This window comes from Fukomys damarensis, unplaced genomic scaffold (assembly GCF_012274545.1).
Source record: "Fukomys damarensis isolate Sample0158 unplaced genomic scaffold, DMR_v1.0_HiC HiC_scaffold_15, whole genome shotgun sequence".
In the NCBI taxonomy this organism is placed as follows: Eukaryota; Metazoa; Chordata; class Mammalia; order Rodentia; family Bathyergidae; genus Fukomys; species Fukomys damarensis.
In genome coordinates this window covers 22721601-22732091 of record NW_022900927.1, presented here as the reverse complement: position 1 = coordinate 22732091, position 10491 = coordinate 22721601, and the positions used below count along the sequence as shown (strand labels likewise).

The window sequence follows — 10491 nt, the reverse complement described above, 5'->3', positions numbered from 1 at the left end:
AAAAAAAAAAAAAAAAAAAAAAAAAAGGTAAGAAACAGGAAAGAAGGCACTTTGTGGAGTAGAGATGAAAGGGACCTAGGGATGGGGGAGATGAGAGAGGGAGTGGAGCAGAAAGGAAGTAAGGACTATGATACGATAGGTATATGTACCCATTATATATCACAAATATGTATTAATTAAAAAATAAAAATAGGCTATATCATAGCATAAGGATGTAGCAGGCTACACCATCTAAAGCTGTGTAAGTATGATGTTCACACCATGAGGAAATTACCTAGCGTTACATTTCTCAGAACATCTTCCTATCAAGGGATGCATGACCATGTATATTTATATCTATCTACCTTTCAATGTAATGTAATAATATAAATATTATAATATATATTTATAATATAAAATGAGATTTGTTATATGGAATTTATTAAAATATTACTCTTAAAAATTAATTAACTGAGCTACATCTGTATTTTATAAGGAATTTACAAAAATATTTCTAAGGTACATATAAGCCTGTTTGCCCATAATATTCATTTGCCACATGTGGAGAAACTGTTCTTGCTCTCTTTGGGGGGGGTGTGAGGGATCAAATTTGGGTCCTTGCACTTGCAAGGCAGGTGGCAGAACCACTGAGCTAAATCCCCTGCCCTCTCCCTCCCTCCCTCCCTCTCTCTCTCTCTCTCTCTCTTTTGGGTTTTTTGAGGCAGGTTCACACTATGTAGTTTATTATTGTTTTGTTTCGTTTTTTGGTACTGGGGATCGAACTCAGGTCCTTGCGTTTGCAAGGCAGGCGGCAGAACCACTGAGCTAAATCCCCGGCTCTGTAGTTTATTATTATTATTTTTTTTTAGCAGGGTCTCACTAGGTAGTTGAGACTGACTTGGAACTCACTATGTAGCCCAGGCTGGTCTCAAACTCACAGCGATCCTCCTGCCTCAGCCTCCCGAGTGCTGTGATTACAGGCGTGTGCCACCATGCCTCTCTAATTGTTCACTTTTTTGATGTAAGCACTAGTAACAAAAGGGTAGTAGAGTTCTGTCTATGACTGAAACAAGTTTCCAGATCTTTTTACCATGCCAGGAATGGTGGTGTACATCTACAGTCCCCCACTTGGGAGGCTGAGATAGGAGAATCACAAGTTCAAGGTCAGCCTGGGCTACATAGTGAGTTCAAGGTCTGGCTGAACTACACAGTGACACCCTGTCTCAAAAACCAAAACAAACCCCAAAACAACAAAAAATCTTTCACCACAGAACTTACAAAATACATAAAAAATGAGGTTACAGAAAGAAGAATTGGATAGAGGAGGATATACTGAGAAAAGACAGACTTGGATAAAATATGAGGGAAATGCATCTTTCCAAGCAGGGGACAGTAGAGAAACTAAAGAGATCAAGGAATGTAAGGGAAAAGATTTACCTGGAGAGACTGAAGGGGGTCCGGTGGCAGCCTGGGTGGCTGGAAGGCTGCTGTCATTCTGCACCTGAAGATACAGGTCCGTACTTAGACCCTGCTCACCACTATACTCCTTGACTTGATCTGCCCTCCTTCCCCACTATCAGACCAGTAAACTCACAGTTTTAACTTGGAACTCTATGTAGCCCAGGCTGGTCTCAAACTCACAGCGATCCTCCTGCCTCAGCCTCCCGAGTGCTGTGATTACAGGCGTGTGCCACCATGCCTGGCTAATTGTTCACTTTTTTGATGTAAGCACTAGTAACAAAAGGGTAGTAGAGTTCTGTCTATGACTGAAACAAGTTTCCAGATCTTTTTACCATGCCAGGAATGGTGGTGTACATCTACAGTCCCCCACTTGGGAGGCTGAGATAGGAGAATCACAAGTTCAAGGTCAGCCTGGGCTACATAGTGAGTTCAAGGTCTGGCTGAACTACACAGTGACACCCTGTCTCAAAAACCAAAACAAACCCCAAAACAACAAAAAATCTTTCACCACAGAACTTACAAAATACATAAAAAATGAGGTTACAGAAAGAAGAATTGGATAGAGGAGGATATACTGAGAAAAGACAGACTTGGATAAAATATGAGGGAAATGCATCTTTCCAAGCAGGGGACAGTAGAGAAACTAAAGAGATCAAGGAATGTAAGGGAAAAGATTTACCTGGAGAGACTGAAGGGGGTCCGGTGGCAGCCTGGGTGGCTGGAAGGCTGCTGTCATTCTGCACCTGAAGATACAGGTCCGTACTTAGACCCTGCTCACCACTATACTCCTTGACTTGATCTGCCCTCCTTCCCCACTATCAGACCAGTAAACTCACAGTTTTGTTGGGTGCCTGCTGGGTGCTATACTCTGGGTTGGGCTCACTGAAGTTAGGAACCTCAGAATAAACCATACAGAATCTGCAAAGGGAGAAAATAGCCAAAGCCTTGAACCCATCCTCTAGGCCACTGCTGATGGTCCCAGGAAAGTCCAGATGCAGGAAGTCTTTATGTTTCCTCCTTGCAAGCCTTAACTTCCCCCTGCCCCAAGGTGCTACTGCTTCATTCCAATCCTCAAGATAGCACTTACTCTCCAATCTTCTGCAGATCACCCCCGCGGCCAGTGTACAGTGTCAGGCAACCTTTGAACACTGAAGCATATCTGTGGGGCAAGAAAACAAGATTCCACGTCCTCAGGAGAGTTATAGGGACTACTAACCCCACCCCTCTTGACGTTCCTGCCCTTGGTTTGCAGGAATCACCAGCTGCCTGACCCTTTGGTGAGTCGGATAATATCTCCAGGTTGGATCAGGTTGCCCACATCGTCCCAGACAGAAATATTGATGCTGCCTGTTTTGTCAGCCACTTTGCAGGTTCGAACCTCGTGCCCGTCCTTTGTCTTGGTCACTCGGCCTGGAGTGAACAGATAAATGGGTGTGAAGATGGCCAGACAAATGGGGGTGGTGGCAGTCAGAAGGATGAGATCTGGGTATTGATGGGTTAGGTGAAAGCTGTATGCCCAACCTGTGGGGCAGGAGGGACTGGAGGTGCGTGTGTGTTGGCAGTGGCGGGGCCAGCACCATGGAGAGGGCCTTGAGTGGAAAGAGGCCCGCGTGGCACTGGAGGCACCGGTCTGGCCAGAGTTTTATGTATGCTGTATCCGACTGCAAGTCAGCCGGGGTCTAGGAGAGACAGGAAGTAGGCAGTGTCTTGGGAAACAAGCTGCCACCGCTGGAGCAAGTTAAGAATGCATAAGGTATTCTCCCCCTCCCATCCATTCCCTACCACAACACACTGCGGGAAACACGCTGCCCCAAATATAGCCACCTGTCTCCAGCACAATGAAGATAAGGTTCAGATTCTTGAGTCCGGGCTTGATATCCTTCACGAAGGTCTCCGTAGTCATGCTGCTCGAGCCTGGGTACCCCACTGGAAGGGGGAAGAGGGGTGGAAGGCTCAAAGCTGAGAGCCTTTGCTCCCATGCTGCACTTCCCAAGGCCTACCTACCACACTAAACTGGGATAGAGCAGCCTCGGCCCCTCTAGCTTTATGCAAGGTTAGAAGCGAACTTCCCTAGGGGCCTAGAACTTCAATATTAGAATTTGGGGGTCTCCGGATGAGATGCTTCGGGACTGGAAGGCCCCCTGTCAGGATGCTCTTTCAGTCTCACGCTCCTAAGTACGGAGCCGACAGAGACGGGTGGAGAATCCAGTGCAGATCCAAGGAATGGAATCTTACTTGCCAAGCCTTCCCGAACCCTTATCCGAACGAACCCCAGGCTCGATCCATTTCCTCCCCCACCCACAGCCCACCACCCACCCAGTCAGCCGGCTGGACTGTGCACGCTGCTGGGCCGCCCGTAGGGGGAGCCACAGGCTCTGCTGGCACCGGATGCTATCCAGTAGAACGCCTGAATGTGGACGTTCACCGGAAATTTCCCTCGTGATCTCTTCCGACCAATCAGAATCATCTGGGCGCGCACCGCGTCCCGCCACCCGCTTTCCACCCAGCCAATTGGGTTCGGAGATTTACCAGCCGCGAGGGGGTGGTTTTCAGGTATTAAAGGAACCCGGGAGATGGTGGGCGCCGCACTGGAAGAGAGGATTCCTCCGACACCAACTTTTCTTTATTGGCCTAAGAGAATGAGTTTAGGCTCTGTTTTTCTCTCCAGGTAGTGACAGAGGGAAAGGACAAAAGGCTTTAGAACCCAGAGGACAAGTTGGAATCACAGATCAGCCCTTCACTTTCTTCCTAACAATTCTCAAAGATGGAATTCTATTTTACTGATGAAAAAATGTAAGTTAAATCGGTTGTGATGGTGCATACCTGCAATCCTACCACTCAGGAGGCTGAGGCAGGAGAATCGCCACGAGTTTGAGGCCAGCCTGGGATACACAGTGCGTTCAAGGCCAGCCAGAACTACATAGCGAGACCCAGTCTCAAAAAACAAACACAAGAGCTGGGGATTTAGCTCAGTGGTTCTGCCGCCTGGCTTGCAAGTGCAAGTTCCTGAGTTCGATCCCCGGTACCCACTCACCCACTCACACAAAAGTTATATAAAGAGCAATGCGTAAGACGCAGCAGGCACTTAAAAATACGTTTCCTCTTTTCTCACTTGCTCCAAGCTTCATCTCTAATGCAGTACTCAATTCGGTCAAAGCTTCTGGAACAAGTGGCACGCACACCAGACACAGACAAAAGGCAGATTCTACCCCTTTTGGAAGAATAGATCCTGGGACAGGAAGGGTACTAATTTGTCCCTCTTATTAATTTGTAAGGTACCTGCTCTACTGACCTTATTTCACTATATCTCATAATCCCTTCAGAGGAAGACAGACTGGAACATTTAGTTGCCTTGGGGATCGTCAGATTGTCAACAAAAGGTAGCTACTATTGTATGTAAACCAATTACATAAAGATATATTAACGTGCATCATAATTTGCTTAGTGAATATCCGTAACAAATACCATTTAATACCAGATTAGTCTGGGGGGTCATGTACTTGTAATGCCTTGGCTTGCTTGGAGCGCTTTAGGCTCCACCACGACCTAGGTAGGAACCTAGGTTCTCTCTTCCGCTCACATCTCCAACCTCGATGCTGCCGTCCAAAGAAATCAGACCAGGGGTTTCTCTCCCTTATCTCCCCTCAGTGTTTCAGGGTTCTCTACGGCTGTTTGAAGCGTCACCGTGGATAGGGCAGAAAGAGTGACTGGGAGAGAGCGGCCAATCCGTGAAGCACCTAGCTTTGGGGTAGACACTCCCCCACTCGCCACCCCGCCGCCTCCTTATTAACTGCAGTATCCATTCCCATGACCGTGAGTCACAGGGTCGGGAGGCTCTGGAAACTGAGAGGGTCAAGGAGGATGGTAAGTTACGCTGCAAGTTAGCTGCCCTGCGACGCTGTCAAACAGCTCCGCACCAGCTCTAGGACATAAGACACGTGCGCCCCCTTCAAAGCGAAGGGCCGCCTTCCGGGGCCGTCAACTCCAGGTCGCCCCGCTCTTTCACGCGTTGAGGAACAGAGTGCGCCTTCCGAACGGCCATAGAGTCCAGGCTGGGACCACGGGACTTCCGGTGTGGAGCGCAGGCCGCTCCAGCCTCCGAGGCTCCCAGAGCGCAGCCTGCAGCTTCCAGGCTAGTCGCCTTTAGGAAGGAGGCGGGCTTGGTGACGGGCTTCCGCCGGGTTGCGTAGCAGCAGTGGGCGGGGTGTAGGATCTGTCTGAGACGGCGACGGGTAGCTGGGACCTACTTACCCCTCCTTCCCCTTCCCCTTCCACTCCCGGGAAAGGTTGGGACCTGGCACCGGGGCTGTTCGGTGGCTGCTGCGGCCTCAGCTCCAAACGGACCGGGGTACGGAAGAGTCCAGACCGCGTCCCGGGCGGTGCGTACTGCGCCTGCGCGAGCTTCCGCCTAACCGAGGATGTGGGAGTGGAGGGGCGAGGTCCCGGGGGGATTGAGGCGAGGGGCTGAGATACTGGGGCTCCGAGAAGGGGAGGAGTAAAGATGAAAAATGGAGCGAGGGAGCTTCGCTGGGGAGGAGTTGGGAGGTGAGAAGGGCGTCGTGGAGGTTGGGTTGTTGGGGAAGGTCCACCGTGGTGGGGGAGCCTTGAGAAGTGCGGGAGGGGGACCTGGGCCGGCGAGGGCCAGGGGAAGCGGACGTTTGGGTGGGGGGACAACGAGCTGTTTAAATGGGCAGTGGCTGACGGCCTGGAGGGGAGGAAGGGAATATTCCGGGGAACCTGAACCTCCGCCCTCAAAACGCCATAACTTGGCTCCTCTCCCATGCCTTGTCTTTGGCAGCCTTATCGTTCTCTTTTATTCTCTTTCATTCGTTCCCCGCTCCTCTTCCCCTCACACCCCTCCGTGAAGGAATCCCTCACTCTTTACATCCTTGCCCTTGGTTTACAGCCGGGCCCGCTCGCACACTTCACACATAAGAAAGACTGCTCCAAACCGGGACGTGGGGAAATCCGGGTTGGGGAGAGGGCGGAGAAGAAGCCTGAAAGGCGAGAGAGGTGTAGAGCGTTTTGACCGGGGGATTGGCGAACACCTTTCCCATTAAGAAACTGACTTCATTTCACCTGTAAGCAAACGTGGCTATTCCTCAGGCCACTGCTCTTGGATATTGATCTGTGATAGTCTTATCCCTTACTATACGGTGACAACAAGGCAAGAAGCTGATAATGTTGCTGGCTGCTCGTCTTCCCTCTAGCAGGATTGGGTGGGCTAGTGGTAGGAATGTGATGCAATAGTGTTACTGCTCTGTGTCCAGTCGGCCTTGTGGCCCAGCCTGGTTTCCAGTAATTGAAAAAGAAGGAACAAACTTTTTTCAGCATTTCCTCTGTTGTCAGGAGTTAGAGCGTGAGAGAAATGGGGAGATGTTGTTCAGAGATTATTAACTTTGTTATATAGTAGATAAATCCTGATGATTTAATGTGAAGCATGGTGATTATGGTTAAAACTGTATTGTTTTCCTCGTTTGCCGAGTAAGTCATAAGTGACTTCCCCATACACACACATACACGCAAATGGTAACTGTGGTGAATGTGTTACTAGTGGTAATCATTTGATGTTTTGGAAATCAAAACATCAACTTTTATATTTCATATATATATATATATATATGTGGTTATAGTTATACCTTAAAATTAGTAATGATAAAAAATTTTCTCTGGCCCTCACTTTATTTTATTTTATTTATTTCTTTATTTTTTGTACTTAGGATTGAACTTGGGACCTTGCACTTGTGAGGCAGTTGGCAGAACCACTGAACTAAATCCTTGGCCCCTGGCCCTCACTTTAAATTTATAGCATTTTGCTATTCTATTGCTAAAAGTAATACTTTATCTGAGCATAACAGTATTGAGTATGCTTTTACATTATCTCATTTGATTCCCAGGACAATAAATAAGGTAAATAAAGCAGGTGTCATATTCTTTACTTGACAGTTGAAACTGAAAACTACACAAGGGTTATATGGCTTGCTTATTTTGTTTTTATTATTTAAACATTTTTAATTTTAATTAATTTATTTATTTGGTACTGTGGATCGAACTCAGGACCTTGCATTTGTGAGGCAGGCACAGTGCCACTGAGCTAAATCCCTGTCCTTAAATGTTTTTATTAAAGTTTGTAGTACATAATAAATACATTCATCATGGGCCAGGGATTTAGCTCAGTGGTTCTGCCACCTGCCTCAAAAACGCAAGGTCCCAAGTTCAATCCCCAGTGCAAATCCTTTTTCCTTTTCCTTTTTGAGGCAGGGTCCTGTTGTGCAGTTCAGGCTGGCCTTGAAGTCATCATATAGCCCAGTTTAGCCTGGAATTCACAGCAATCCTCCTGTCTCAGCCTCCTGAGTGCTGGGATTATAGGCTGGGACTAAGGTACGCATTCACCACCACATCTGGCACCCTTTCTTCTGTCTTTCCCTGTACTCAGATCCCCTTTCCATCTCACAAAGTCTATTACCCTATTTATTTTATTTTATTTTATTCAAAATTTGAAACACAATCTTGCTAAGTTGCTCAATTGTCTGGGCTGGGCTCGTACTTATGATTTTTCTGCTACAGATTTCAAGAAAGCTGGGATCACAATTGTGTTCCACCGTACTATATGAGCTTGCTTAAAGTTGTCTAGTTGGTTGGTGGTAGAGCTAGCACTAGAATCCAAGCCTTCTGACTTCTGTTCTTTGGCTCAGTTGAAAAATTCTATTTTGTTTTGGTCAAGGGGGCACTAAAGTAGGATTAGTTTTCCTGATGGGCAGCTGTTTGCTCTCTGGAACTTGTCACTAGAAGGAGACTGATCATAGCCAAAAGCAGTGGTTCCTAAAAGCATTTCTTGAGGTACAGGTACATGTACCAAGCTGTTGGAAAAGGAGATGTTGTTCAAAAGAACGAAATGTTATATCCTTTTATGTATCATGGATGGGAAAGGAAGTACTATTGGGAAATCACATCACCCCCTCACTGTTCCATTGGACCACAGGGAAGCAAAAATGTGCCTGATACTTTTCTCTCTTATTAGTATAAAAAATACATTCTAAACATACTGTGTGAGGTGAATATGGTAAATTTATGAGCATATGTACCAGACTCAGGAGAGGAAGTGGTATTTGTATTATGTATAAAAATCATCATTATTGTCCTATTTTATCCTAACACAGCTCTTAAACTATTGGAAAGGAGAATAGTTGCTGTTCTCCTGTGCATAGTTGAATAGCTCTCACAGTACCCTTCATCCAAAGCCTTCTCTTCCTCTGCTTGGATGCTTGGATTGGTCAGCCCAATCTTACTGTTCTCTAGCATTCCAAGTTGCCTGCCCTGGAATAATTTCCTCACTGCTTCTTAATTTTTTAAAAAAAGCCTGTCCCCTCAAGAATATTTCCTGACTTGGGAAGTAGAATTGCACCTGTGACAACACTCTTGTGTTTCTCCATAGGAAATAGTATTTTTGCTGGGGTGGTGGCGCATAGCTGTAATCCTAGCATGCAGGAGGCTGAGGCATGGGGATCACTGTGAGTTCCAGGCTGGCTTGGGCTACATAGTGAGTTCAAGTCCAGCCTGAACTACACAGTGAGACCTTGTCTCAAAAAAATAAAAGTATTTTCTATTGGAATGTATGACATGAAACAATTTATGTAAAAGCACTTTGGAAACATTAAGGCATCATACTGTAAGTGTAAGGTATTATTATTATTAATCTCTGTATTGTGTAGCCATGGACTTGGAATGATTTATGTTACTTGTAGTAATTTGTGCTGAATAAAATTTGTTTTTTCAGCCAGGTGTGATGGTTTATAACTGTAATCCCAGCATAGGGAAGGTTGAGGCAGGAGGATTGACATGAGCCTGAGGCCAACCTGGGTGTCATAGTGAGTCCAAGGCCAGCCTAGACTACATAGCAAGGCCCTATCTCAAAAAAAAAGAAGAAAGAAAAAATGCAAAATGAATTTTAAAAATATTTCCCAATAGCTTTTCTTTTTATCCTTAGGTACTGGGGATCAAACTCAAGACCTTGCGCTTGTGAGGCCACTGAGCAGACTCCCAATAGCTTTTCTGTTCAACTTTGTTCTTTTCTTCCCCCACCCAGCTATTTGTTTGTTTGAGACAGGGTCTTGCTGTGCAGGTCTGGCTGGCCTTGAACTCACTGTGTAGCTCAGGCTGGGCTTGAACTGACTGACAGTCCTCCTGCCTCAGCCTCCCTTGTGCTGGGATCACAGCATGCCCCACCACGCCTGGCCTCCAGCTGTGTTTGAATCTCCTGGACTATGGGTGTGACAGTTTAGCCAAAGGCTTCCCTCCCTCCCTTGAGGGCAGTCCTGCTTGCTAGCCCTGAAACCTGTAGCCCTTTTAGGAGTTGTCTCTTCCTCCCAGCTGGCTGGCCTCTGGCCAGATCCAGGTCTTTCCAATCGTGTGGCCAAGTGGAGGTAGCTCTCCTGACTCACCTTTCTTTTCCGTGTTCCTTTTAATAGCGTGCTCCTGATTGTGACAGTGCATCTCTTCCTTGGTGATGGAACTTGTCATTAGGAAGGAGGACATGGTTGGAGTGTAGCCAGCAAGATGGGTTTCTTGGAGGAGCCCCTGAGTGGAACTGAGTGGCGGCAGCAGGGGCTCAGAGCCTTGTGAATAGGGAGCCTGCCCCCCAACACTTGGAAGGTGAGCACTTTCATTTGCAATATGGCTCCAGGCTTCACCTCTTTTCTCTGCCAGTGGGGGGTCCTTCTGCCCTTGAAAACCTGATTTCTAAAGCTTCCCTGTAGAAAGCTCTCTGTTACTCGCATTCTCTTGTTCTTTTAGCATACGTGTGTCTCATATTAATTATTATTAACTTGTTGATAATTGCTTAGTTTTATGTTCTTTTTTCAGTTTTCTTTTTTGAGACAGGGTCTGAAGATATAGTTCAGGCTGGCCTTGAACTCACTATGCAGTCCAGGCTGGCCTTGAACTTATGGGAATCCTGCCTCAGCCTCCCAAGTTCTGGGATGACAAGTGTGCATTACCAAGCCCAGCTAGTTTTATGTGTTTTTTTTTTTTTTTTTTTTTTTTTACTTCATG

General features: G+C 46.8%; 2 protein-coding genes across 10 annotated transcripts in view; one reads left to right on the top strand and one right to left on the bottom strand.

Moving 5' to 3' along the window:
* The window catches only part of Nabp2 (nucleic acid binding protein 2), a 9137-nt gene extending 3369 nt beyond the window's left edge, over window positions 1–5768 (bottom strand). The window contains exons 1-7 of one of the 3 annotated variants that reach the window (XM_010644693.3): window positions 5692–5768; window positions 3970–4071; window positions 3265–3366; window positions 2712–2850; window positions 2528–2599; window positions 2277–2358; window positions 2120–2183 (exon numbers count right to left, since the gene is read on the bottom strand). In XM_010644693.3, coding sequence (XP_010642995.1) covers window positions 2120–2183; window positions 2277–2358; window positions 2528–2599; window positions 2712–2850; window positions 3265–3343 — 436 coding nt within the window. In that variant the 5' untranslated portion in view covers window positions 3344–3366; window positions 3970–4071; window positions 5692–5768. The other 2 variants (XM_010644692.3, XM_010644691.3) reach the window with 2 other exon arrangements.
* Rnf41 (ring finger protein 41) overlaps window positions 5213–10491 on the top strand; it is a 34823-nt gene continuing 29544 nt past the window's right edge. For 3 of the 7 annotated variants that reach the window (XM_010644687.2, XM_033763697.1, XM_033763698.1), the window contains exons 1-2: window positions 5738–5819; window positions 9909–10092. The gene's annotated coding sequence lies outside the window, so the exon portion shown is untranslated. The other 4 variants (XM_033763700.1, XM_033763701.1, XM_033763699.1 and 1 more) reach the window with 4 other exon arrangements.